We start from the raw sequence: 26,551 nt of genomic DNA on the forward strand, positions 1-26,551 counted from the left end.
TCAGAACCCTAAAACCCTAAAACCCCCAATCCCTCCCAATCACAATCCTCCTCTCGGCCAAACCTCTCTGACCGGGGGTAGGCTTTCCACCTCTCTTCATCTTTCGTCTTCTTATCCTCCAAGGTTTCTTATCTCCCAGGGTTGTCCCAAGCACGGAGGTGTGATGTGTTAGCGGGCCCACCTGATTTGGTTTATGAAAAAATAAAAATAAAATACAGCAAAGGTGACAGGTACAGCAAGTACAGTACGATCCACACACACACACACACACACAAATATCAGCCAGACGAAACACCTTTACCGAAACCACAAAAAAACGCAAAAAGAGTAACAGCGCCATATCTTTCTCTACCTACACCTACCGCGGCCCCTACTCTCATCCCCACAACTCTCCCTGCCCCCTTTCGACTCCCACACCCCAAACCCATCATACCCGCCCACATCCCCCTCCAACCCAAACAAAAACCCCCAAGACCAAGCCCACAAAAAAAGAGGAGAGCGAGCTCCCGACCCCACCCCAAACCACTCCAACTTAAAAACAAAAACAAAAAAAAAACGCCAACACCAACACCATATCCAAAACACCCCCGCCCCATCCAAACCCAAATCCCAACCCACGCCCACCCTTCCCACTCCAAAGAAGAAAAAAAACAAAACAAAACCCAACTTGTTGTTTTGTAACCTAGTCGATGCAGTAACACTCCCTTTACATCTCCCTCCCTCCTCCCCCCAGCACAACTCCCAACCCAACTCCCAACCCGAATCAAAAAAACAAATCCCACACCCTCCCCTCCCCATCTCGCCAAACCAACACTGCCCCAGACTGTTTGCTCAAAAACCCGCGCAACTCCCACAGTGCACAACCACTCGCACTGCAGCCAAAAGAAAAGCCAGACCACCAACATGCGAGACCATCATATACGCACCCAAACAACGCCAAACCCTACCATTTGCACACTCCGCCGGAGACAAGTCGGTGGTTTGCTTGGGGTTGTGTAAAAGGGCAAACGGCGTGTATAGCAAGGAAAGAAAAGGAAGAAAAAAAGCATACATGCGCAGGATTTTTTTTTGGAAATCCGACTTCCATCGTCGTAATCATACGTACTGCCCCCCCCCCAAAAAAGATCAATGTAAAAATAAAAAACAAAAAAGAGTCGTTGTGAGATTAGGGTGCTAGCTAAGCCCACAAAGCCCACATAGCCTTCCTGCACGTCATGTGTGTGATGCTACAAGTATCCGTCGTACGTGGTGTGTATTCGTATTCATATGCGTTTGCAAAAAAACATGAAAAAAAAAACGTCAGTACAGACAGAGAAACACGGCCTTGCATGTCCGAGGAGTTCAAGAAGGCGCCATATCCGACATGGCCTCTGCCTCGTACTGCTCCAATCGTTTGAGCTTGGCCTCGAGTTCGGCAAAGATGTCGCCCATGGCACAGGCTTGTTCGAGCAGAGGCGCGGAGCCAAAGGGGCGGACACGATGGCGGAGGGCAAGTGTGGTTGCGCACGTCTGTTTTTGGTCAAATCGTCAGTATTGGTTTTCCTCTCGCTCCCCATCGTCAACATGTTCTCGAATGACATACCTCGATCCTTGAAATCTGGTGTTCGACAAAGTTGACCAAGAATCGATCCGTGATTTCGCCTCCCCTGCTCTTCATCCTTTCCAACAGCGCCGTCTCGGGGGGCTTGAGTTCCGTCGAGCCTGGGCTCTCCAGCGAGCTACACAGCATCTCGAGTCTCAGACTAATGTTCCACAAATCCCACACATCCTCCGTATCAATCGTCAACTGACTGCCCGCCATCTTCTGGGCCGCAGTGCCCTCGACAGCTGGCGCCGGAGGCTTCTGTTGTTCCGTCTGTCTTTGCACGGCGAGACGGGATGCCAACGAGTGCGGATACATGAGGTAGATGTATTCTGGGTTCTCCAACCCTTTGAGACGTCGTTCACCCAGATCTTTGACTTCGAACCCTTGGGAACTGAGAGAGCGCAGTTCCTGCCGAATAAGCAGAGACATGATGTCGTCTCCGTAGGCCTCCTCGCTCCCCGTACTGTTACTGCGGTCGCCCTCAATGTGCGTCTCGAGCAAGCGCTGGATTTCGGCAATGAAGTCGGAAGAAACTGTGATTTGACCGCCGTCGGCGACCGAGGAAATACGTGAGGCGCGGTTGACCATGGGACCAAAATAGTCCATACGCTTTGTGACTGGGTCGACTTCGCACACGGGAGTACCCCAGTGGATACCCATGCGCACGGAGAGACCGCGGAAGATGACATTACCATCTGGGTCGACGACTTCCTGACCATTGACGCTGTTAAGTATCTCTTGCGGCCATTGAACCTCAAGAAGCTGTGATTGGATGGTGAAGCACCATAGAAGCGCAGAGGTGACGGTGCGGAAGGCAACCATAAAGGCATCACCTTCAGTCTTGACTTCGTATCCACCAATAATCCGTAGTTGTCGGCGCATGAGCTCATTGTGCATTTTGATGGCAGATCGCATGGCAATTGGATATGTCTCCCATAGCAGAGTCGAGTTCTTGATATCCGTAAACACCAAACTGACCTCACCGGTCGGCGCATCGACCTCATTGTCCAGTCGCGCAAGTTTCGAGTCGCCGACCAAATTCCTCTTCTTGCCCGGCCTGCGTTGGGCACCCCAGTCAATCTCACCGCCTGGGGCAGGAACCAATGACATACTTTGCGTGCGATATCGTGCGCGCTGTTTACTCTTGAGATCACTCACACCCAGCAACATGACCATGATCTTGTTAGTGGCACCAAATGCAATTGCGAGATCTCGCAGTTTCTGAGCAGCACGCATAAGGTCATTGCGTTCTGATCTCGCAACATCAACTGCAAAGTCTGGCGTCAGGTATTCCCAGAGCTCTCGAGAAGCCACTAATACCATCTCATCTGTGTCGCCGAGGGTGAGATTGAGAACATGGGGCGAGGCGATGACAGAAGGTGACATCTGTACGTATCCAAACGCCCTCGACACCTCGAGTACGTCGTTGAGCTTTCCTTGCCGCGAAACGAAGCCACCCGCATCACGTATCCTAGCTCTTTCGCTAGGCTCGGCAGGGTCGTGCTTCTTGGTCAAAATCTTATGGCCTCCCTCGGATCGAATGAGCAGCGCTTGCGCATCACCAACGTTTGCAATGTACAATTCCATCTCCTTCACAAAAAGCACCGTAGCCACACTGCCAGAGGTAAGATCGTCATCGCCAAGCTCAGGGAGAGCAGTACGTGGCTGTGCGGGCGCATTGTACACGTTCTTATCCAGTGACTGTGACGCCGCCGTGGCCAGCTCTTTATTCAGACCCAAGAAAGCTCGTCTTAGCGCATCTGATGGCGACTCTTGCGGACGCAAACGCTCCAGCTCATCTGCAAACCGGTTCTTGAAGTGGTCATAAAGATACTTGGCAATCTTTGAACCTCCTCCGGCTAGCGGCTGGGCATCAAACAGCCCCAACAACTGTTCGTCATCGTGACTGCGGAATCGTGGGACAACCATATCCATGGTCGAGATGTGCTCGTTACGGCCCAACGAATCCGCCATGCCATATGCCATGGTACCGACGGCGGAGCCCGCTGTACGGATTCTCCGATCTTCCGACTGTTCTGGTACAGAGGGTGCCATCATCGTGACATCCATCAAGCCCAAGACTCTCAAATTGGTAAGAGAGCTAAAGTCGGTCAAATCGCGGCCCTCTCGCATATTCATGCCGCTACCGTTGTACGAGCCGCTGGGCTTGATCTCGAGACGCTTGTTGCCCGAAAGATTGAGATAACGCAACTTGTGATTCCAGTTCCAATTCCAGTCGTACGGCCAATTTGATACATTGTACTTTAGCGAGTTACTTGCAACATCCAAGACGGCAAGTTGCGCCACTTTGCCCAGCTCGGCAGGCAGAACCTGGAACTTGTTGTTGTTGATGTGGAGGACCTTCAGCGAACCGACCTCTTCCAAGTCCTCTGATGGCAGAGAGGTCAAATCATTGCCTGACAGATATAGTTCGGCCAAATGTTGCCATCTGCGAATGGTGCGAGGTGGGACATCATAGATGAGGTTGTACGCCAGATTTACGATCCGCAGCTCCGGTAGCAGACACAGCTCGTCAAACACATCATCTGTAAGGCGATTGTCTGCCAAGAACACGTGTCGCAAGGACCCCGCAAACGTTGTGACCAATTTGTTAGAGAGAGTCGAATCTTTACGGGACATGGGCGTGATAGTCCCGGGTGTCAAGACTCCTTCAGTGGTCCCACGGGAATTCAATGATGGCTTGCGCACAGTGCTTGCAGAGTTGTACGAAGCCAATGACGCCTTGCGCTGTGACGAAGCCGGTGAGGTTCCCAACTGTCCTCCAGAAGCCTGACTAGGACGGCGATTTTGGAAGTCCTCCAATTTACCGAGCTCTTCAAAGCTAGGGCTTGGCCCTAGTCCTGGTGTTGATGCCGGAGTAGCGCCATCCAAGTTTGATACTTCACCATTCGGAACCTGCGGCGGTGAAGTACCAGGTTTGGGAAATGCGTTGAGTATGTTTGACGAAACGTTCAAAGTCTCTAAGCGTCGCGCGTACCACAGCTCTGATGGGAGTACACTGAGATTGTTCTCGCGTACGTCCAGGTATTTGAGCTCTACCAACTTCCCAATTTCAGCCGGCAAAACGTCGAGGGAATTACGGGCCACACTCAAATGCTCTAGTCTAAACAGCATACCAATGTTGTTTGAGAGCGAGGAGAAGTGGTTCTTGTCGAGTATCAACTTTGTAAGACCGGTCAATTTTGAGAAGAGGTCTTCAGGAAGTTGCGCCAGCTTCGCAGAAGCGAGGTTTAGTACCGACAACGATGGCACGGGTTGTGTGAGGCTGAAGCGAGTGACGGGATTGTGGTTCATATGCAGTACCCGAATCTTGGGGAAGTAGCCCTCAAATGCAGAAATCGAGTTGTGTCCAATCATGAGGTATTCCAGCCTTGGTAGCTGAGACATGACGTCCATGCTGTCTAGCGCGTTGAATCGCACATCGATCTCACGTAAGTTGACGAGATTGCTCAAAGTCGACGGGAAGCTGCTCGTCAGCTTATTGTTGGTTGCCCAGAGTCGCTCCAAGCACGTCAACTGGCCGATTTTGGGTAGACTGGATATCGAGTTGAAGCTAATGTCGAGATCAACTAGTGTTCGCACCTCGCACAAGAAGTCTGGGAATTCGTTCAACGAGTTAGAGCTCAGGTTCAGACTGCGAAGTGCGCGGTATTGGCCAAAGTATGGGGGCAGCCTTGTCAAGCCATTGTTGGATAATCGAAGCCCCTGTAGACTCTGCAGCTTGTGCAATTCGGCTGAGTCGAGCGACTGCAGACGGTTGTTCGAAATGTCCAACATGGTCAGCCTACTGGCCAAGCTCAGACTCGGCGGTAAGCGGCGAGCATCGTTACTGGTGTATTTGATTTCTCGGAGATTGGTACAAGCCTGGATGAAGTCCTTGGGTACGTCGAGGGAGAGATTACGCGACAGGTTGAGGGATATGATCTCGGTGGCTTTCTGGTACAGCGTGATGGGAATCGTAATCAGATTACGTCCCTGAAGATCGATATGGCTAAACTTTTGCATCTTACTAAATCCAGGGTCTCGCTCCAGACTGGAGTAACCGCTCATCTTGGCAGGGAGGAAGGTGAACCTGCACAGATAGCTGTTGTCTTCTCGTCCGACATCCTCGAGCCGGTCATTGTCGGTATATCCGGCTTGCTCGAGCAATCGTTTTTGGATAAGCAAAGGTCGCTCATTACTTTCCAGTTGTCTTGAAGTGTCATGTTTTCGTAACACAATGTGGTAGTTGTCAAGCTCATCCTGGAGCACCGTCTTCTTGCCCAAAATCTGTATAATCTCCTGGACAGTGGTAGCCAGAGTAGCCGAGAGTGTTGCAAAAGTAGAATCCACGCGGAAAATGCGCAGGCAGTACGTCTTCGTATCACTGTCTTCCTTTAGCCGTTCACCAGACTCGTCCAGCTCGCCGAGGCGGTCCATCTCGTCCTTCATCCGTTTCACGGCCCAAGAATCTGGGGCATCCCACGCTGCAGTGCCATCATCGTCAGCTCCAGGCGGTGGAATGTCATCTCCAGGGAGCGTAGGCTGTTTCTGTAGCTCGCCCACAGGGGGAGTCATAGGTGGCTGTTGTGGATTGACAATGCCCTCCATATCATTCAGATTTTGGTCTAACCAGAAGACGGCATCATTGCCAGCGGTACTCATGACGGCCTCATTAGGGTCCTTGCCGGTTGGGCCCTCACCGGTAGGCATGCGCGGGGTTTTCCTGAAGGTTGGCAGGCGATGATGTGGCGCTCTTCGGGTGTTGTTGGCAGAAACCTTGTCCTCCATGGCAAAATTAGTCGGCTGTCGTTTGCTCATCGGTGGGGGCTCTGGCCTCGGCACTCGTGTCGAACTGATCGAGGGAGGCAATGAGACGGCAGATGCAGTACTTGAATTCACTAGTGTCTTCAGATACTCTGGTGTCGCTACTCGTTCTGTCTTGTCCTTGGTCTTGTCTTTCCCGCGCAACCGCGCAAACAGACCGTGTGATGACTTGGCAACACTTGGGGACCTTTGTGCTGATGGGTTGTCTCGCGTTATGTCAGAGAGAGAGCTTGGTGTCGGGCTCGATGGACGTCCAGGCAGACTGATCTTGGAAGCGAAAGCTGAGCTCAACGCCGAGGGGTACTGCTGGTTTTGGTTCTGGCGGATGCTGTAGGCTGACTCTTCGCGACTGGTGGCAGGTCGTCCCAGGGGGTACGGCTGGCTGATGTCTGTACGTGCCTGTGCCTGTCCCTGTGCCTGGGGTTGTGGTTGTGGTAGGGCTTGGGCTTCAGACACTTTATTCTCTTCTTTGCTGCCTTTTGATCGATGGTTATGGCCTGGTAGTCTTACGTGTAGCTTGTGCGCGCGGTTGCTCGCCTTGCCAATCTGCACATCAGAAGAGCGTCTGCCTCCATTCTCGCCGGGGGTCGGCACGTCCTGCCAGATATTAGCACCGACAACGCTCCGAGTTTGCAACCGATGACGAAAGGTTGGGCGGAGGAAGGTACAGGGCGCACTGGGTGCCTTGGTGCCTTCCCTAACTATACCCGCGAGATTGCAGAACGTACCTTGGATTCCTGGAAGTCCCAGGGCGTGACTTCTGAAGAGGGCTGTGGGGTGCGTGGGCGCGAGTTGGTTGGTGAAGCGGGGCGAGAGTGGTGGCCACTGCCAATGGTGTTGTTCAAGGAATTTCCGCGATTCCTCTGCCCACGCAGCGACTGCGTATCCCCCGTGTATGGCAAGCTGGTTTCCGAGCTTTGTCGGCCATCAGCTGGAAAGTCCTCGCCAAACACATTCTTCAGTCTCTTGTGAAAACTACGGCTGATGCTTGATTTGGAGCCAGTGCTGCTGATAGTAGTAGCACTTGCGACGGACGGGCGTCGGTCGTCTTTGAGTGGAAAGCCCATGCTGTCTTCCCTGCCATCCGTCCCAGGGCGTTGAAATCCTGGCGAAAGCTGCGCGACGTCCTCGTTGGAGTCATTGAAGAAGCTGCTCCACACACTGTTGTTCGACATGTTGGGTCCGTTTGGCGTAGCGGCCCAGGGCGCAGTCTGCTGCGGGATGCTCGAGGCTGTGGGTGGATTGCGCGATATAGACGGCAATCTGATCCCCGAGGGTTCCAACACAGCCAGCTGTTTCCGGTGGTCTCCAAGCGTATGGGTCGGTGGGGGCGGGTCCCAATGGGGAGGCTTTCGCAAACGATGGGAAGTGTCTTTTGGGGGAGGGGCGGGGGGAAGGGTGCCAGGCGAGATCTCTGACTCCTTTTCGATGCTACATGGCGGGTGTTAGCAGAGGTCAGGCGGTCTTCACGAGCCGTGTGGATGGCTGTCTGGCAGTGAGACGGGGAGAGACAAAGGCTGGGCTAGGACATTGGCGGTTGGCCGTGACGGGGTGTGCTCGAGCAAGAGCTCGAAACGGCAGACGAGAGACAGATACAACAGCCACGACTTGGCAGCCGACCCAGCAGCAGCGACAGACGCGTGGGGCGCATTGTCGAGGCTCTGCGACCTGACCAACGAGGGGCAGACGACAGGACGAGCCATCGAGGACGCACAGTGCGCGCAGGCTGCCCAGCGGTCGTCTGCCTTGTCGCAGAGCAGACCAGACGAAACAAAAGCACGGCTTCACAGCAACAACGAAAATAACGATGGCGACAACAGAACAACAACAAAACAACAAAAAACAACAAAAAACAACAAGGCTATACGTACGGCTGGTTCGGGTCCTTAGTCGTCTTGACCGTCACGGGGGTGCCGCGATGCACGCCGCGTGCGTAGGGCCGTACGGTGTCAGCCGAGCGCGAGCTCCACGAGCTCTCGGCGGAGCCATGGCGATCGACGGCAGCGTCGTTGCGCGTCATGGGGGCGGCAGGCGGGGCAGCAGAGGATGTGATGCGCCCGTGGGCGGCGGCGGGCTGGTGGGCAGCGACGTCGTGATGGGGGTCGAGGGCTGCTTGCGCAGAAGAGCCTTAGGACGGCTGCTTCATCGAGGCGGGGCCACGGCTGTTGGTGTGCACATGGGCAGAGTCGGGCGCGGCGGGCAACAGGCGCGGGCAGGCACGGCGATTGGGGACGGTAGACGCTGGACGCTGGACGGTAGGTAGAGACGGTGGACGGCCACCTTTGTTGCGGGCGGGAATTCTGGCGCAGTGTGAGGCGGGTATGCAAGGCGGTGCGGCGGGCGAGCGAAGGGGGAGTGTGGGGGAGGAAGAGGAGCAAAAGCGACAGACAGGCTGCTTCCAACGGGCGTTGTTGCTTGGGTACTGGTAGTGGTACTAGTGGTGGGGGGGGGGAGGGGGTGGGTGGTGGTGGTAGAGGAGGTGGAGGATGCTGTTGTTCGTTATGGTTGTCGTCAATGATGGGCGAATCTTGAACCGCACCCGGCCAATATGGCTTGGGGACTACACACATACACACACGCGGGACTTTGGATACAATACACCACTCACTATACACACTGCACCAATAGGTAGGGTACACCAACCCACTACTACACACTGTAACTGCGGGCTCCACTTGGACAGACTTGGGGCAGCGGATGCTCGCTCACCACCCGAGCCAGCTTGCGCCACCTGCACTGGGGTCGGCCATCGGGCACCCACCGCGACGGGCCCCCGGAGCCGCCTAGAACCAGCTACAAGCTTGCCTGTATTGTACATAGCACACACACACACACACACACAGTACCAGGACAAAGTACAAAGTACAAAGTACTCACCCAAAGAGAGGAGAGGAGAGAGCAGAGTAGTGTTTCGCGCCGCTCCCACCAGCAAAACGTCACGAGGGCCTAGCTAGGCATGCCATGATCGATATCCATCTGGCGCCGCTTGCTTCTCTTGCTTGCTTGATTTCAACCCCATCGCTCTGTTGCCCAAGTTGTTTTAGCGCGTGTATTCTGTTGCAGTTCACCGTGTCTGCTGTACCTGCACTCCACTCCGCTGCACGCCACGCTTACTGTACAGCCATGCTCACGCCCACGCCCACGCCCACCGCCAGCTCGAGCATCGTTCGCAGCAGGCCCTGCAGTGTGCACGCCTGTGCACGATGATAAGATATCATTGACGCCAGTATCCTAGTACACACATCCTTCTCCTCTCCTTCTCTTCCTTCTTCCACAAAAACACGCACACACCCCATCATCCCATCCAGCCTAGCCCGTAACCGACAACCCCTACCCCTCTCCCTCTCCCTCTCCCTCACACTCCCACCCCACCTCCCAACTCTCCCAACACCCCCTTCCCACACTCCCCCTCCCTTTCACCACCCACACGCAAAAACAAATCCTCCTCCCAGACTAGTCTCGCACCGCCCTCCCCCACATCTACATCCATGTCTCGGCAACAGCGCAAAAAAAATAAATCAAGGACGCCCGAGCTGCGCCCCCAGCCCTATGCGGAACGAATCTGCGGGGTCGAAAGGAGCGAAAGGGAGCGCGCTCGGGGGGAGGAGATCCGCATTGAATGCGCCAAAAAAAAAAAAAAAAAAAAAAAAGTGCTACCTACCCAGCTAGATGCAAAGTACAAGTACAAGTGCCGCACTGCATCTAAAGTGTAACGCCCAACATGCATTCGTACCTATACCTGTACGTATACTTTTATCCATCCGTCTGCCGTCTGACTGCAACTGCAACGGCAACTGCCTGGCGTAGGTACCCCAGCTGGCTTATGCCGAGCCCGGCGCGAAAATGTGCAAGCTGGGTGATACAAGACACGAGACAGGGCCGCAACGAGGTCGGTCTGCGAGCAAGCTACCGTACCTACGTGCGTCGGCACTCTCTCCGCCGTGCAAACACTGTACTCTTGACTGGCGACCGTGCGACTGGGAAAGCTTGTTCCCGTCTCTCATCTGTTTTAGTCTGTCCATCTGAGAGGTGGAGTGGTTTTTCTTCTTCTTGCTTTGTCTTGCCCGAGGCCCAGTCCAAGGCCAAAGGCCCAAGTCCTAGAATTCCCTCGAGCATCGTCATGGCGGCATGGTAACAAGGTCAGACGGACGGTGAGAGTCATTTATAACTATGCTCAGTCCTAACATGTCGAACCAGTCCCCATCCACCCCTTCCTTGTACTAGCTCCGTTCCTCGCTGTCGAAGCGCTGCAAAGAGAAGGCACCATATCTAATACTCTGCTACCATAGTTATACAAACGACACACTTTCTAAAACAAACATCCTGTACTTTGACAGCCACCCATGGGGAGTCCTGACACCCCCAAGTGGTAAACACAGGCCTACTGAGGTGCGCCACCTCCACCAAGCGCTCGCAGAATGTCTTGGAGAGACTGCGTGCTAGCCTGACCATTGCCCTGCTGTTGCGGATTAGCAGGGGGAGCAGGCTGACCATATTGTTGATATGGGTACGAGTACTGCATCCCTGCTTGATGCTGAGGTACAGGCCGAGGTGGAGGCGGAGCTGCCGCCTGAACTGATGGCTGTGATGATTGCTGCTGGGTCATGGCTGCGGCGAGCTGGAGCCACTGTGCCCATGCTGCCATATTTGCCTGCCCTCCAGCTTGTGCTTGCGGCTGCGGCTGCGGCTGCGGCTGAGCCTGAGCAGCAAATGCGGCATAAGGGTACGATGTCACGGCAGCTTGTGGTGGCGGTACAGGCACCTGACCGAAATTGGCAACAGGTTGTGGGGGAGCCGAATAGGGTGCTGGCCATCCTGTATTACTGTTATTTGCATATGCATTAGTGTTTGAGGGGCCAGAAGGTGCTGGAGAAGAGTGCTGTTGCTGCTTCTGAGCTTGCTGATGTTGCTGTCCCTGCGGTTGAACTGGTTGCTGTCCCTGCTGCTGCTGCTGTTGCTGGAGACGTTCTCGCTCTCTCTTTTCGCGCTGTCGTTGCTTTCGGTTCTTGTTCTTGCCGCCCGTTGCCGGAGAGGGCTGTGCTTGGGACTGCTCACGACCTTGCTGTGACTGAGAGCCTTGACGGTCCTGTTGCTGGCGGGCTGGCGAGGCTGAGGTGGCAGAGCGTCCATCGTGTTGAGAACCATTCTTCTGCTGATTTGGCTGTCGGTTCTGGAACTGGTCCTGCTGTCTGCCACCGCGATCAGCCTGACCCTTGGGCCCACGTCCACCGCGGTCGCCTCGATTGTTGTTGCCACCTCGATCACCACGATTTCCGTGTCCTCCGCGATCTCCTCTACCAGCTCCAAAGTCCCCACGTCCGCCGCCAAAACCCCCCCTGTTGCCCTGACCAGCATTAAAGTCACCACGGCCAGTGAATCCTCCCCTGACTCGGAAACTGCGTCCACGGTCACCCCAGGGCCCTCTTCCGCGGCCCATGCCTCTGCGTACGTGACTGCGGTCCTCGAGTGGTGCACCTTGTCCAACAATCTGCTCAAAATGATCTGGTCTCGCAAGCGGCTTGTACATACCAAGGTCTTCGTCTTCGTCGTCACTATATTTCAAGCCTCCTCCTTGGTATTCCATGGAACGGTATGCCATGGGTGCCTCGACCTGAGCCCTGGGGCCTGTGGGTATTGGCATCGATACAGTTGGTGTGGGTGCAGGCTCATCGCTGCCCTCTGTCCTGGCCCGCTTCCTGGCCTTTTGTTCTCGCTTGTACTCCGCCTCCTTCTCATCATCAGAGAATTCGACCTCGTTGGTCTCTTCGTCATGCAGGTTGGACGCATCGGTATGTTTCTGGTATCGCAAAGGCTCTGTGAGGACAAAAGTCGAGTGCTCGTTGACATAATATATGGGCGTGTCTTTTTGTATACCTAGAGCTGTGATCTCTGCTGCATCGTTAAAACCAAGGGCATAACGGGGTTCTTCCACCCGCCCAATCTGTTCGGAAACCTTTCCGATGACAGTGCGGTTCTGTAAACATAACGCTGAGCCAGACTCAAGAACTTGGTAGTCCCCAGATGTGTTTCCCTTGATCAGGACAAGATTCTCAACGACTGACTCGACATTACCCAGTTCTGTGACTTTGGTATCGTCCGTCATTGTGATGTCAGGTTTTTCGTACTGTTCATCGACCTCATTCTGAGTCTTGACCTTGGCTTTGCCCGAGGGGCCCGGCTCCTCCTCTAGGGCTTCTTCCAACAGCAAGCGCACTTGCTCCTCGGGATCAAGCAGCTCGCCATCATCCGAGCCACCTTCTTGATCGCTGTCAGAGCTCGACGAGTCAGACGACGAATCAGAGTCTGAAGCGTCCGAATCTAGTTGCCACTCGGCATCTTTGTTATCTCTGTTTGCCTCTGCGGCGCGCAAAAACTCAAGCTTGCTGTCGATGATGGCAGCATCAGATGCCTGGGCGGCAGCAGCCTCAATTTCGGCGCGGTCCTGCTGATTCTGGTGTTCTATAGCTGCAGTGAGGGCGGCATCAAGCTCGCCGTCAGTATCGACAGTGGGCGAGGCGGCAGCAGCATCTTTGGAGCAAACGTCAGGGAGTTGTACATGGCAGGCAGACTCAAGGCGCGACAGCTTACCGTGCTGTGGAGCATCGCCCAGGACCTGCTCCTGATTGGCTGCAGGAGGAGCGACTGCGCTGGCGTCATTGTAGAAGGCCTCGTCGTCCGACAGCTCGCCATCTTCAGGCGCCTCGTCCTCGTGCGCCTCTGCAGCGACGGGGAGGGCAGCGTGCGTGGCGTGGGCCTCGCTCGTTGAGCCGAGTCCAGGGAGATGAAAGCCCACAGGCGCGGGTGCAGCCGCAGCAAACATCGATGCCGTCCCTTCCACAGCAGGCAGCGCAGACGGTTTGACTGGTGAATTATCGTAAAAGTCGTCGTCTAGGTCATCGACCGGCGAACCAGGCGCGTCCAGCGCAGGTGCAGATGCGCCATAGATGGGAGCGTCCGCCTCCAACCGGGCCCTTTTGGCCGGCGGTTCCAGAGAGTCAGACATGCTAGTCCGCCTCTGACAAGATCTTGAAGCACACGTAAATGTTGCGAATACAACTGCGGTCTGTTTTGCACCAGTTTGCTTATGTAGACGCGTGCGGTGATTTGGACGGGGGGAGAGGAGTGAGAAGACGTTGCCTTTTTGCATCGACTTAGCGGGGCTTGGCAAAGAGGAGCGTGCAGACGCGTCAGCCCTATGTACGATGTCGACCAGCGCTAGAGTGGGAGATCGCCCGGTACGCGTATCAGGGCAACCGTGGTCACTTTTCACTTTCACAGCGTGCCGTAGTGTATATTCGTCTCATGTATCATTGTGTTGGCCATTGTGCCAGAAGCAAATTCAACTGAAAAGTATGGCGCCTAGAACAAAGGCTAGTGCTGTTGCAGCTCAGTCGTCGAACATAGCGAGCAGGTGAGCAGCCGATACAGTACCGTCGGTAGGAGTACGGTCGAGAATGCCTTGCATGGTCTTCTTGACCACGTGCGTCACTATCACTGGCATACATATAGACACTTACTCAACCATAGATCTTCTGGCGGGCCACCTCAGATCGATCCTCTTGTCGCCTTCTATGTATTTCTTCTTGCGAATTTGGTCGCTGCCACTTTCTCTCCAATCCAGGACTGCGATGAGGTCTTCAACTACTGGGAACCGAGCCACTACCTCAACCATGGCTACGGCCTTCAAACCTGGGAATACTCCCCTGAATACGCCATTCGAAGCTGGATGTACGCTGGACTTCACTCGCTTTGGTTGTGGATTGGCATGCTTCCCCTCAGAGCTCTAGGGTTTGGCAACTCCAAAGTCTTGGAATTCTACTTCCTTCGAGCTACTCTAGCGATCATCTGCGCTTCTTGCCAGACACGTCTGTACTCAGTCATCTTAAGAACGTTCAACCCCCGTGTAGCAATCTTCTTCATGATTGCCATGATTACTAGTCCAGGCATGTACCATGCAGCTCCTGCCTATCTCCCATCGACATTCGCCATGTATACGACTATGTTAGGTTTCTCGGCCTTCATGGACTGGTCAGGAGGCTTCATGAGGACTGCACAGGGTATCACCTGGTTTGGTATTGGCGCTGCCCTTGGTTGGCCATTTGCTGGCGCCCTGGTAATGCCATTTATTGCTGAGGAAGTCATTTTGGCAGCTGTAACAGGAGAGGTCTTCCAAAGCTTCTGGAGACTGTTCCAAGGTGGTCTCAGATCACTGATTGTCCTCGCTGTTCAAACAGCAATCGACTCATTCTTCTACAAGAAGTTCGTATGTGTACCGCTGAACATTGTTCTATACAATGTCTTCAGTGGCGGAAGTAGAGGACCTGACATCTATGGTGTCGAACCTTGGCACTTCTACATTCGCAATCTCGCCCTCAACTTCAACATATGGTTCTTCCTCGCGCTCGGCGCTTTGCCGTTGCTTTTCGTCCAGCAATTGATCTTGAACATGGCCGACTCGAAGCCTATACTTAAGCAGTCCCTTCTACGAAGCATCGTATTTGTCAGCCCCTTCTACTTTTGGCTGGCGATATTCACGGTCCAACCTCATAAGGAAGAGCGGTTCATGTATCCGGCTTATCCTGCATTGGCATTGAATGCTGCCATTTCCTTGCATATATTACTGGCCAACTTTGGCTCGACTGACCCGCGACGTCTTGTCAGCAAAATTCCTCCGCAGCTGAAGCTTATGGTTGTAGTCACTCCGCTACTGTTGTCTTTCAATGTTGGCATGCTTCGAACAATTGGTAAGCTTTCACAATCTTGAACTTTGCGCTCGACGCGCTCCCTCTGGGCCTAGACCTCGTTCCCGCACTTGTGCGAGAGAACCATACCCTCCTAACATACTCACCACTCTGGGCTGATCAATCGTAACTCATAGGCACTCTTACCGCATACTCTGCTCCCCTCAATGTCTACAAGCCTCTGCACAATGCAGGCTTTGCCCGACCGGGAGACACTGTCTGTCTTGGGAAAGAGTGGTATCGCTTTCCATCATCTTTCAATCTTCCTCACGGAGTACGTGCCAAGTTCATCAAGAGCGAGTTCAAAGGTTTACTCCCCGGCGAGTTCAGCGAGGCAAACGTCGGGTTTGGCCTGTACCCTGGAACATGGTTTGTGCCTTCTGGTATGAATGATGAGAATTTGGAAGACCCTGGGAAATATGTAAGTATATTTACTGCCGGAAATTCGACTTGCTGATAAAATCAGATTGAAATAGAACACTGTGACTTCCTTGTGGATTCAAAGCTTCCTGGATCATCACCGACAGAGCTTGAGCCAGACTACATCTCCCAGGACGAGCATTGGGAGAAGCTCAAGTGTGTGCCATTTCTTGATGCTAGCCAAACACACATTCTCGGACGCTTGCTTTGGATTCCAGAGCTTCCATTCATTCCAGCCAAGTTTCGCAGACAGTGGGGCCAGTACTGTCTATTGCGACGTACAAGTGGTAAAAGTTCATAGTATTAAACAGTCCAGCTTCTACATGATGAAAGATGCTGTGGAGACCGACAGCTGGCCAGTGCAGCGAGATATTTTCCAACGTCATACTCGGGTATTCCCAGGGCACAGGAATCACCGAGAATCCCAGAAATGATTACCTGTGGCTCGAGTAAATCCCACCTTAACCGTTATCATCCTCGGGATATCGATGCTTGGCAATTTTCGTTATCGCTCCTTGAACATGTTCATACTAACCGAGTGGGGTATTGGGATCCTTGATGCATTACCAACGGGAGCTGAGTTCTTGGAAAATTACACGCCACAGTCAATGGCTGCTTGTTGCTTGACATTATCGCAGCAGGTGTGTTCGTATATTAGTATAATAAGAGAAAGTTGCAAGGTACGCCACGCATATACGTCATTGGGTGTAAGGTAATCATGTGCTCTTCCTAATGCATTTCTGGCATTGTCAATTCGTATACTTGATTCATCATTCATCCTGTGAACATATCTTGTTTATCTTATCAGCCGTTTGTGTCCTTCCACCATTTGACCATGGATATTTTCGCTTCGCAGTTTGTAGAGCGTGCAAGAGTGCTTGGTCGCACAGCGCAACACCACTATTCCCAAGCACAAGGAAAACTTAACCGTACTCTACAACACGCAAATAACCAGCCGCAAGCCTTCTTATACGTAATTCTTTTGTTCCTCACCTTATTCTGGCTAGCACCAACCCTCCTGCGCCTCCTACACTGCCTCCCCACTCCCATCCGTCCCAGCAGCCCCAGCCTCGAAAAGCGGTCCACAAGTAAAGCGCCTGAACGACCACCAGGAGGTTTGTGAGCCCTCTCCTACTCCCCCCCCTAGTATTCCACTACCACAACACTTACATCTTTCAGTATGGCACCCCTCTCCCTTCACTCGGCCCCCTGCCCCTCCTTACCCAAACTGGTCCCTCACTACCACAAAGCCCCTCCCCTACCGCCCCTTCCGCTACGGCCCTAAATACAACGTATCCCTCGGGCTCCGCACCATGCCCTGGTCCTCCTGGATCGAACTCGACAACCAATACCTAACCTACCACGCCCTGAAAGCGGAGCGGATGGCGTCGCGGGGGGACAAATGCGTGCGGACTGCACCAGAGGCGTATCCCGCCGCGCTCGAACTATTGCATGAATTAGCAGGATACCTGGGGGAACGGTATCCGACACTTTTCTCGCGCACGACGGGCAACGGGATCAAGAATCTAGCGACGGGCGAGGAATTCGATGTTGCTTGCTCGCGTGTCTTGAGGCAGGGGATGATGGTGGTGGAGGATCCCATGAGGATTGCGGCAAGACTGGTGCAGGATGATCTTGCGATTATGGTGGAGAGGGAAGATGGCGAGTATTATTTCCTCGCTGGTGCGATTCTGCTGCCTGGGTTTTGGAGGCTGGGGGATAAGTTTGGGATGCAGGTTGGGGAGATTCATAGTAGTGGGGATGTCCCTGGGTACAAAGAGAAGTTGGAGAAGGGTTTAAAGAATTTCTTTAGGCGGGTGAGGCCGGAGGTGAGTGGCGTTTCCTGTGTCCTGGGATGGAACGGTGGGAATTGAAAGAGTCGGTAGAGGTAGCGATTGGCCTGTGAGAGTATTATGGGATTATAATGATGATGTATTATGTAAGTGATGGGCAGTTGACTTGTGCGAACAGAATCCAGTATTGAGGAACAACTACTTCATTCAAGTTGACGACAATTTGGCATGGAGTAGCAGTATTGGAAGTGAAGACGAAGACGGCATCGGTTGGTTCACAGTAAGTTTCACTTGAACGTGAACATATTCAGCTAGTATATATAACTAATGCGACAATGTGCAGGCAGAGAAGAATAGAGCAATCCAGCATCACTACTTCAGAAGCGAAAGACAGAGTCTAAGACGGTAAGTTGTGCGACCCAATCATCATACCCATCTCCTAATACCACCAAGCCTCCCCAAAACTGGTGGTGTCGTCTTCACTATTCGTACCTACTTTCATCCTATCACCGATATCTGCAAGGAGCCCTACGTCCCTGGTCGGCTCGCCAGCGCAATTCGCAGCTGGGGCGACGATGTGGGCAAGTACAAAGGAAAGGAAAAGTATGGTGATGTCTTGTTAGAGTACCTGGACAGGATGCATAAAGAGCAAGTCAGAGGAGGATTAGATGTTAGTAAAGAGGAGGAAGAGGGGATACAGTATCCTTTTTAGGCATGACGATGTATTTGGACATTGTTGAAACTAAACATACTTTGTAACATCTTTCGCAAAAAGTATAGCGAGACGGTTTATGGGGCTATGAACGTTGTGGAGAGATCCACTCATGAGATTCTTTATGGAGTTACTGGGTGTATATAATGCTGTGTTCATGCTTCCTCATTCTACGAACATGCTGCCATACATTCAAAAGGTGCCATCTGTTCGATGCATGACCCACTTTGCTTGGTATTTCTAATATTGAATAACCAAGAAAACCCAGCAAACTTTTGTCGTCTTGCTGTACAATATGTAGCGCCTTCCAAAAGAAACAAGCGACCCTCATTTACATAAAGGTTCGCTTGGAGAAAGTCTATGCTGAACTCTACATGTTTCAAATGTCAAGAAGTCGTTAAGGTCAAAATGATTCCTGTCTTGGGGATATCGAATGGTGCTTATGGCAGCTTCTTCGCACGGCATGTCTTGGGGTACCATAGTGTAGAAGCATCATGCCTCGGTCTTCCTTCTGTACTCCCTCGTTGTTCTTTATGCATCTCTAGCATGTCATTTATGACTGGGAGGTGAGAATTCATTCTCTCATCCTGACCCTTTCGCAGGCAAATATTTCCCAAAGGAAATTCATCATCTGCTCTTGCTACTTTGATGTATTGCTTGGAAGTGTTAATACCGCATATGAAGAGACCGATTTTGACGCTGATTCTTGGGCCTGATGTCGTGGCACTTTGGGGCGATATGCCTCTTCGATCAGTGCGGAAGCACTGTGATAAGCCAAAATTGGTTTGCTGAAACCTCCAATAATTCATTCAAATAAGTTATAATTAGGAATATAATATACCCTTTTTGGGCGCTTAAGACCGCGCATTCAAGCACCCATGCGCTTTAAGGGCTTGCCTTCCTCAGAAAATAATTTTGTTTTTCCAGCAGACATTGGCTGCCCTTGAAACATTTGAGATACTAGAATTTGATACCTTTGTCAACGCATTAACTATATGTGGGCGAAATTTGCAAATCAACTCATCTGCTCCTTTCCGCCGGCGCCTGACATGTTCCACCAGTCAGAGACGAGTCAGTAGCAATACAGCAACGACCCCATGCTGCTGTCCATTGTCCGCGCCTTGGTTTGTTTCCTTGATTCAAATGATGTAAATCACATGCTCCGTCTATAATTTTTCCACGGTGATGCCCAACATCAGGCAACTCAACCCCTATGTTGAAAGAATCAGTACCGCAGAACTTCCTTGTTGCATCAGCAATTTGTTCAGGTTTAACAGTAGGAAGCGCGGAACAAGTGCAATTCATATCGAAAAATGCTCCCTATTGTTTGTGTGTCATTAGAATACATGGTCAAGAATCAGACTAAGGGAGAAGAAGATATAGGTAGGAATGCTTTTTATTATTTACTTACGTAGACAGTGTGAGTGATGAATAGAAGGCAAGCAGGTATGGTGAGCTTCATATTTGGTCTCGAAGTGAGAGCTAATCTTAGGATAGAACTCTAGGATAGTAAAACAGCACAGGTAGTTGAAAACGTGGACATGTGATAAATACACTCTGTTTGGGAAGATGACAGCTTTATGCGGTCAGAATTAGAGTTTTGGGTTTTCCTGGAAGATACGCACTACGGTACAAAACCGGTTTACAGTAGCCATATTTATCTAAAGTAGACTAAGAAGTGGTTTAGGTAGAAGAAGTAAACCTAAATAGGGTTTACTATACTATGTATTCTACTTTTATTTCTACTTCTAGTAATCTACTAGTATTACGTAGTAATAACTAGTTTCCTACTAACTGTTTAAGTATTTTACCCCTCCTTTCTTTAATCTTCTTCACCACCTCCACCTCTACCACCTCCACCACCTCTATCACCACCTCTACCACCTCCACCACCTCTATCACCACCTCTACTACCTCCACCACCTCCACCACCTCTATCACCACCTCCTATTAGTAAAAATATTATAACTTATTATTATGTCATATATGCGTATAGTGTGAAGCTAATCTTCTATACCCCTTTTAGTCTTAGTTAGGTATTATAGCGTATAATAGAAATAAAACTACTTTTTATACTTAATTTAAACCCCTACTATAAAAGTAAACTACTACTTTAAACCTATTTATAGGTATATATAAGCGCAGTTTACACCTATATAGTAAACCCCTAGCATACTATTCTATAGTAAACAATTTTTTACCGTATTAACGTTAAACACCGCACATGGGCCTTTTTGCTACAAAGCTAATGTGTACAATGGATAGCCTTGTTGGATTGCATGCCTGTCAGCACCAGCGTCCGTATTACAGCCGATCATTTGAGGTGATCTGATACATCATTAGTCTGGTCGATCTCGGCATGTGGGGGAATCAACGCACATGCATCCAAACGTGCTTACATACTTCACAATACCTACTCCGGTATATCTGCCGTGGAACATGATAATTTGACGGCATATTAGTGGGTCTGAATGACAAGGGCTTTTTTCTCGAATAATGCAACGGAAACTTTTAACAGGAGACTTAGTATCTTTTGTCGTTTCCGGTGTCGTGACGTTATCTTTAAAAATGTGTTCGCTGTCACCATTGTATTCAAATCACCATTTACTGTTATATTAATGGCAACCCTCTTGCACACCACCCATTTGCTTAAGACAGCAGAGTTGCCATGCGTGGGATCATTGCCCATCCCTTAGAAAACCATCAGGTAAGCCTGTAAAGACACACTCGCCATGTATCGTCGTTCCTATATGTTTCTGGCCATGAGCTAATATTAGCCTCTTCTCGCTCAAGTTACAACACTTAATCGTGAAAGTGTTAAAATTTTCCAAGCGTCCTGGCTGAGAACTACAAGTGCATTTCATGTCAAATCCTGATACTCATTTAATTATTAGAATACCAGCTCTATGCTATCGTGACATTTGTGATCGCGATTAACACGGTGTATAACTTCAATTGACTAAATACATCCCCCAGAAGTTACTCCGCTACGACCACCAGCAGTACAGCAGTTGCTCCATGAAGCTGACCATTGCCCGTTCATTTCCCCTGGTAATTTTGTGAAGGTACACTTTTTGTTATCGAAGTCCCAAAGTCCACGGTGAGCAGTTTTATCAGCTAATGTTACGTATGTACAGCAAAACTTTGTTACTTCTACAGCTGTCGAAGCGGCGGTGCCATCACAAGCGCATGTCATGTCAAATCCTGATACCTATTAGCCTGTTAGAATACACGCTATAGAGTTAAAGCAAGGGGGATAGTAGCTAGGATCTTCTAACATACACAAGCAAAATTGGCGATACATAAAAGGCAAGCAGGGACAGTGAGCTTCATGGTTGGTTTCGAAGTGGAAGTAAGTTTCAGAGTAGAGTGGCAGGAAAGATGTTTGAGAGTATGTATTGCAGTTAGAGAGGGAGAAGACCAGTATGAGATACTGTGTGTTGGTCTCGTAAGCTCTGTGAGGCCGGATTTCTATCTCAAGGACCTGCACAGCGAGAACACTGGCTTATATCCTCACTATGTAATTGCTGTACGATGCCGAACTGACCAGGTCAATGCTGTTTAGTCCTTGATTCTTTTTTTGGATACCTGTAGGACGGCTGTAATACGGATTGAATTAAATTGAATTAAAGTTATTCACTACGGTAAAAAATTGTTTACTGTAGAATGGTACGCTAGGGGTTTACTATATAGGTGTAAATTGACCTTGTGTATACCCGTAAATAGGTTTAAAGTGGTGGTTTACTTTATTATAGGTGGTTTAAATTAAGTATAAAAAGTAGTTTTATATCTATTATACGCTATAATACCTAACTAAGACTAAAAGGGGTAGAAAAGATTAGCTTCACGCTATACGCACATATGACATAATGATAAGTCATGATATTTTTACTAATAGGAGGTGGTGATAATAGAGGTGGTGATAGAGGTGGTGGTAGAGGTAGTGGAGGTAGTAGAGGTAGTGGAGGTGGTGGAGGTGGTAGAGGTGGTGGAGGTGGTGGAGGTGGTGGAGGTAGTGGAGGTGGTGGAGGTGGTGATAGAGGTGGTGATAGAGGTGGTGATAGAGGTGGTGATAGAGGTGGTGATAGAGGTGGTGATAGAGGTAGTGGAGGTAGTGGAGGTAGTGGAGGTAGTGGAGGTAGTGGAGGTAGTGGAGGTGGTGGAGGTGGTGGAGGTGGTGATAGAGGTGGTGATAGAGGTGGTGATAGAGGTAGTAAAGAAGATTAAAGAAAGGAGGGGTAAAATACTTAAATAGTTAGTAGGAAACTAGTTATTACTAATACTAGTAGATTAATAGAAGTAGAAATAAAAGTAGTTTACTTTTGTGGAATACATGGTATAATAAACCCTATTTAGGTTTACTTCTTCTACCTAAACCACTTCTTGGTCTACTTTAGATAAATATGGCTACTGTAAACCGGTTTTGTACTATAGTGATTGTTGCAGGAAGAATATCAAACCGGATCACGGAGCATCTTGATCCGATCAACCGATCTGAATCCCGATCAATATCCCTAATCCATACCCCTGGCTGATCCACTATCTGATCAACTGCCAGCTCACTGCCAAGTGCCTAACAGAAAAAGGAGCTCTAGTAAGGAAGGTTTACCGATCATACACCTTCTGGTAAGGGTAGTTGAAGCTCTATTTATATGAGTCCTATCGTAGTAGATACAATCTAATGATCCATCTCCCAAATCATTCCTGAGCTCAGTGATCCAAACTTCCATAACGACTTAAAGGCATATAGGAGTGCGCGTCTATACAGGAAGGAATATAATTGTCAGGCCATGGCGTGCGCGCGCATGGACTGACTATAGGTTGGGCGCCCATATATACTATTCTATTCGTGAATAATCCATTCATGGATTATACACACCTTTTTGGTTGTTTGGCGCAGTGGGAATAGACACCATGTCCTAACAGTAATTACTACACCTATAAGTCTTGTATAAAAGGATAAGAAGTACTTATCTATCTATAAGTATAAGGCTCCTTTTATATCTAGAGGTAGAGGGGCCTTAGACTAAAGTTAGAGCCGTATTAGAGCTGTATTAGGGCTAATAATATCTTAGCTAGTCTAATAAGAAAAACTAGAATTAGTGCTTGCACTTGTTATAGTTTATATTATACCTTTAATAAAGCTTAGAAAAATAGTACGCTAGTTTCTTTTAAGTTACTGTTAGGACATAGGGCTCTACTAACCCTACTAACCTAAGCATAGGCTAGAGTGGCCTAAGCTAGGTATATTATATAATTATAGGTAGTATAAATACCTATATGAATTAATATATATAGTATTAATTTATTTAATATTTAATTAATACTTATTATCTGTAATAATAAGGCAGAATTGCTTGCCTATTGTTCTATGCTAAGTTAGGCCTAATAAAGGCCTAACTTACTAATATATAGAGAGCAGCTCGCCTATAATTAGGATAGGTATATTCTTCTTGTCCTTTTATACAAGACCTATAGGTGTAGGAATCTTATCCTTTTTTATATAGATAGGCACTCCTATATACCTTTAAGTTATATAGGATACCTTTTAGATACCCTACCTACCTAAGTTATTATATTATAAGAAGAATATTATCCGAGCTAGTAATAGTATTTAAGAATATTGCATTTATTATTATTTTAAGCTACTAATTTAGTTCTAGTAGTAGTCTAACCCTATAACTCTATAGTTAGAATAGCTATTAGAACTTCTAATAACTAAAGCCTATAGGCTTAGACTTCTAGACCTATAGGTAGTGCTAGATTACCTTTAGAAAAAATCGCGTTAGATTGCGTTAAGGTAGAGACCTAGAGACTACTAAAATTCTAGAGGAATTAGAGGCAAAGCTAATATCCTTTTATAACTAACCCCCCTAAAGAAAAGATTTAGTATTCTTATTAACTACTAAAATATTAGATAAAGGCAAAGGAAGGGTATCTAGTTTAGCTACCTTTAAAAGCCTATTTACTAATAAAAAGAAATTAGAGAAGGAGGACTTAATTAATAACGCCCTCCTAGAAGGACCTACTTCCTACCTATCTCTAGAGGTACCTTATACTCCTAGGAAATCTTAAAGTAACACCTCCCTTAAAGATAAATATATATTAACCCTATCTAAAAAGGAGAGGTTAGAGGAATAAGTAAAATAATTTACTAATTAGTTATATAACACCTCCCTCTATAAGGAGATATAGGGTACTACCTAACCTAGCTAATCTTTAGCTTCTATATTAAACCCTATAGTATATACTATAAAAGCTAAAAGATAATCTAAAAAGATACTAAATATCTCTATACTTAGTAATAGTACTAATCCTACTTTTAGATAATAGTAAGCATCTATTTAGGATAGGCTAGAGATTAACACTAATTACTACCCCTTTTCTAGAGTGTAGATAGCTTTAGTCTAGGGACACTACTTAGGACTAGCAAGAGAGTACTTAGAGCTATATTACCTATCTAACTCCCTAAGTCTATAGTTCTAAAAAGCTAAGGAAATAATTACCCTCTTTTAAACTTACTTTATTACTAGAAATAAGATAGCTAAGAGTTAGATTATATTTAACCGCCTATATATAACTAATATAGAGACGTTCCCTACTTTTAAATTATAATTCTAGAGTCTTGCTATTAGAGGAGAAGTACCCTAATTAGAGTAGTATTACTACCTCTAGATAAAGATTACACCTTCCCTAAGGATACTAAACCTTACTTTCTAACAAAATTAGTATAATAATTTTAAGACTATAATAGATTATCTTACTACTTTTAATATAGAACGCTACCTATACCCTACCTTATCTACTCCTATATAGACTACTCTATTATCTAGAAAAGAACTAACCCCCTTCTAATACTCTAGAAACTATTCCTATTTAGACGCTAATTAGAAACCTAATAATAGACCTTTAATAGCTAAACCTTATATGCTATACTTATAATAATAAGGCACTACCCCTTAAAATAATTAACCCCTATCTACTAGTCTAGCTAATCCTAGCGCTACTATAATAGTAACCCTAGGAACTTACTATAATTATAGGAAGCCTAGGCACTTCTCTAGTAACTGCCCTAAACCCCCTAGGATTTAGGCTATAGATATAGAATAGGTTATTATAGAAATTTAGATTACTAAAGTTAGGAATAATTTAGGAGATAGATTATTAGATTATCTCTACTACGATCAGACTTATATATATAGAGCTTTAGCTACCTTTACTAGAAGGTGTGTGATTAGTAAACCTTCCTTACTAGAGCTCCTTCTCTTGTTAGGCACTTAGCACTAAGCTAGCAGTTAATTAGATAGTGGGTTATACATAGGTATTAACTAGGATTAATTAGGATTAATTGGGATTAAGATACTCCGTAATCTGGTTGTTATCCTTTCTGCAACAGTTATTAAAAATTCTAAGGAAGAAGAAACTGCTAAATTAACTAATTTAGATAGCTATTAGATAGGAAATAATAACGCCTAGGAGGATCCTCCTTCCTAGGCCTAACTTAATATAACTTATCTAACCTTTCCTTAACTAAATTAATTATTTATTAGTTCCTATTTGCTTGCCTATATAACCCTATACCTTAACAGATCTAGTGTTTACCTAAACGCTTTAGTAGTTACTAGGGCCTAAGGTTACTTATTTCTTAATTTAAAAATTGCTTATAATATTTCTTCTACGCTTAGGGTACCTATCTAAAAGCTACCCTATAAGCTTACTATTAAAGGGTTCTAGGATTAGATTACCTCCCTAGTTACCTACTATATTTAGCTTTATATAATAGTTAGTAGCTAAAAGGTGTATAACTGCCCCTTTATAATAGTAGACTTAGGTTCTTAGGATTATATTATTAGACAATACTAGCTAAAATATTTCTAAATCCTAATTAATATAGATAAATCTTAACTAATCTAGCTAGAGAAATATCCTCTAACCTACGACCGCGCACCTCTAATTCTAGTACAACTCTACTAGGAACTGCTATCTACTCTAGTTACCTATAATATCTTGCGAAGAGACGCCCTTTAGGATTAAGAGGAGAACTAGAACTAAAATAGTCCTAGTTTAATTAACAGGATACATAGTATACTTAAAATTCTAGCTACTTATAGGGCTGCTACTAAACCTATTATATAACCTACCCTAGTCTAATTACTAACTATTACCCTACCTGTAAAATTCTAAATTACTACTATTTCTACTAATACTTTCTATTTTAATATAAAAAAATCTTCTAATAAATTCTTTACTACTAGCCTATATAAGATTAAGCGTAGGATCTAAACCCTATTTAAATAGGACACTCTTAACTATAGCTTGTTAGATTAGAAGCTCCTATCTAACTATAACTCCTATTAGGATGTCTTTAATAAGGCTAAGGCTAATAAACTTCTAATCTACTAGCCTTATAACTATAAGATAGTCCTAGAGGAACCCTGTTTAAACTACTAGAGTCCCCTCTATTATTAAAATA

The 26,551-nt window shown here is 48.1% G+C and overlaps 6 protein-coding genes across 6 annotated transcripts; 2 read left to right on the plus strand and 4 right to left on the minus strand.

The window, feature by feature from the left end:
• Window positions 1–732: 732 nt before the first annotated feature.
• On the minus strand, window positions 733–9,606 carry IAQ61_006398 (uncharacterized protein; the record flags this gene model as incomplete). The annotated part of the gene is made up of 7 exons (XM_066097169.1): window positions 733–1,509; window positions 1,583–7,009; window positions 7,141–7,843; window positions 8,284–8,486; window positions 8,589–8,834; window positions 9,021–9,195; window positions 9,527–9,606. Coding segments are annotated over 7 exons (7,002 nt in total), but the record flags the coding sequence as incomplete, so codon positions are not given.
• Window positions 9,607–10,327: 721 nt separating this feature from the next.
• Window positions 10,328–10,534, minus strand: IAQ61_006399 (uncharacterized protein; the record flags this gene model as incomplete). Its single annotated transcript, XM_003837632.1, has 1 exon — window positions 10,328–10,534. The coding sequence occupies one exon, from the start codon at window positions 10,532–10,534 to the stop codon at window positions 10,328–10,330; it is 207 nt and encodes a 68-aa protein (XP_003837680.1).
• Window positions 10,535–10,793: 259 nt separating this feature from the next.
• On the minus strand, window positions 10,794–13,415 carry IAQ61_006400 (uncharacterized protein; the record flags this gene model as incomplete). Its single annotated transcript, XM_003837631.1, has 1 exon — window positions 10,794–13,415. One exon carries the CDS (start codon window positions 13,413–13,415, stop codon window positions 10,794–10,796), a length of 2,622 nt encoding a protein of 873 aa, XP_003837679.1.
• A 349-nt stretch (window positions 13,416–13,764) lies between these two features.
• Window positions 13,765–15,874, plus strand: IAQ61_006401 (uncharacterized protein; the record flags this gene model as incomplete). Its single annotated transcript, XM_066097170.1, has 4 exons — window positions 13,765–13,823; window positions 13,940–15,156; window positions 15,291–15,574; window positions 15,620–15,874. The coding sequence occupies 4 exons, from the start codon at window positions 13,765–13,767 to the stop codon at window positions 15,872–15,874; spliced, it is 1,815 nt and encodes a 604-aa protein (XP_065952647.1).
• Window positions 15,875–16,408: 534 nt separating this feature from the next.
• Window positions 16,409–18,078, plus strand: IAQ61_006402 (uncharacterized protein; the record flags this gene model as incomplete). Its single annotated transcript, XM_003837630.2, has 5 exons — window positions 16,409–16,688; window positions 16,753–17,402; window positions 17,545–17,646; window positions 17,710–17,771; window positions 17,820–18,078. 5 exons carry the CDS (start codon window positions 16,409–16,411, stop codon window positions 18,076–18,078), a joined length of 1,353 nt encoding a protein of 450 aa, XP_003837678.2.
• A 440-nt stretch (window positions 18,079–18,518) lies between these two features.
• IAQ61_006403 (uncharacterized protein) lies at window positions 18,519–18,887 on the minus strand (the record flags this gene model as incomplete). Its single annotated transcript, XM_066097171.1, has 1 exon — window positions 18,519–18,887. One exon carries the CDS (start codon window positions 18,885–18,887, stop codon window positions 18,519–18,521), a length of 369 nt encoding a protein of 122 aa, XP_065952648.1.
• Window positions 18,888–26,551: the final 7,664 nt, after the last annotated feature.

This window comes from Plenodomus lingam (assembly GCF_022343315.1).
Source record: "Plenodomus lingam strain CAN1 chromosome Unknown contig_26, whole genome shotgun sequence".
Classification (NCBI taxonomy): Eukaryota; Fungi; Ascomycota; class Dothideomycetes; order Pleosporales; family Leptosphaeriaceae; genus Plenodomus; species Plenodomus lingam.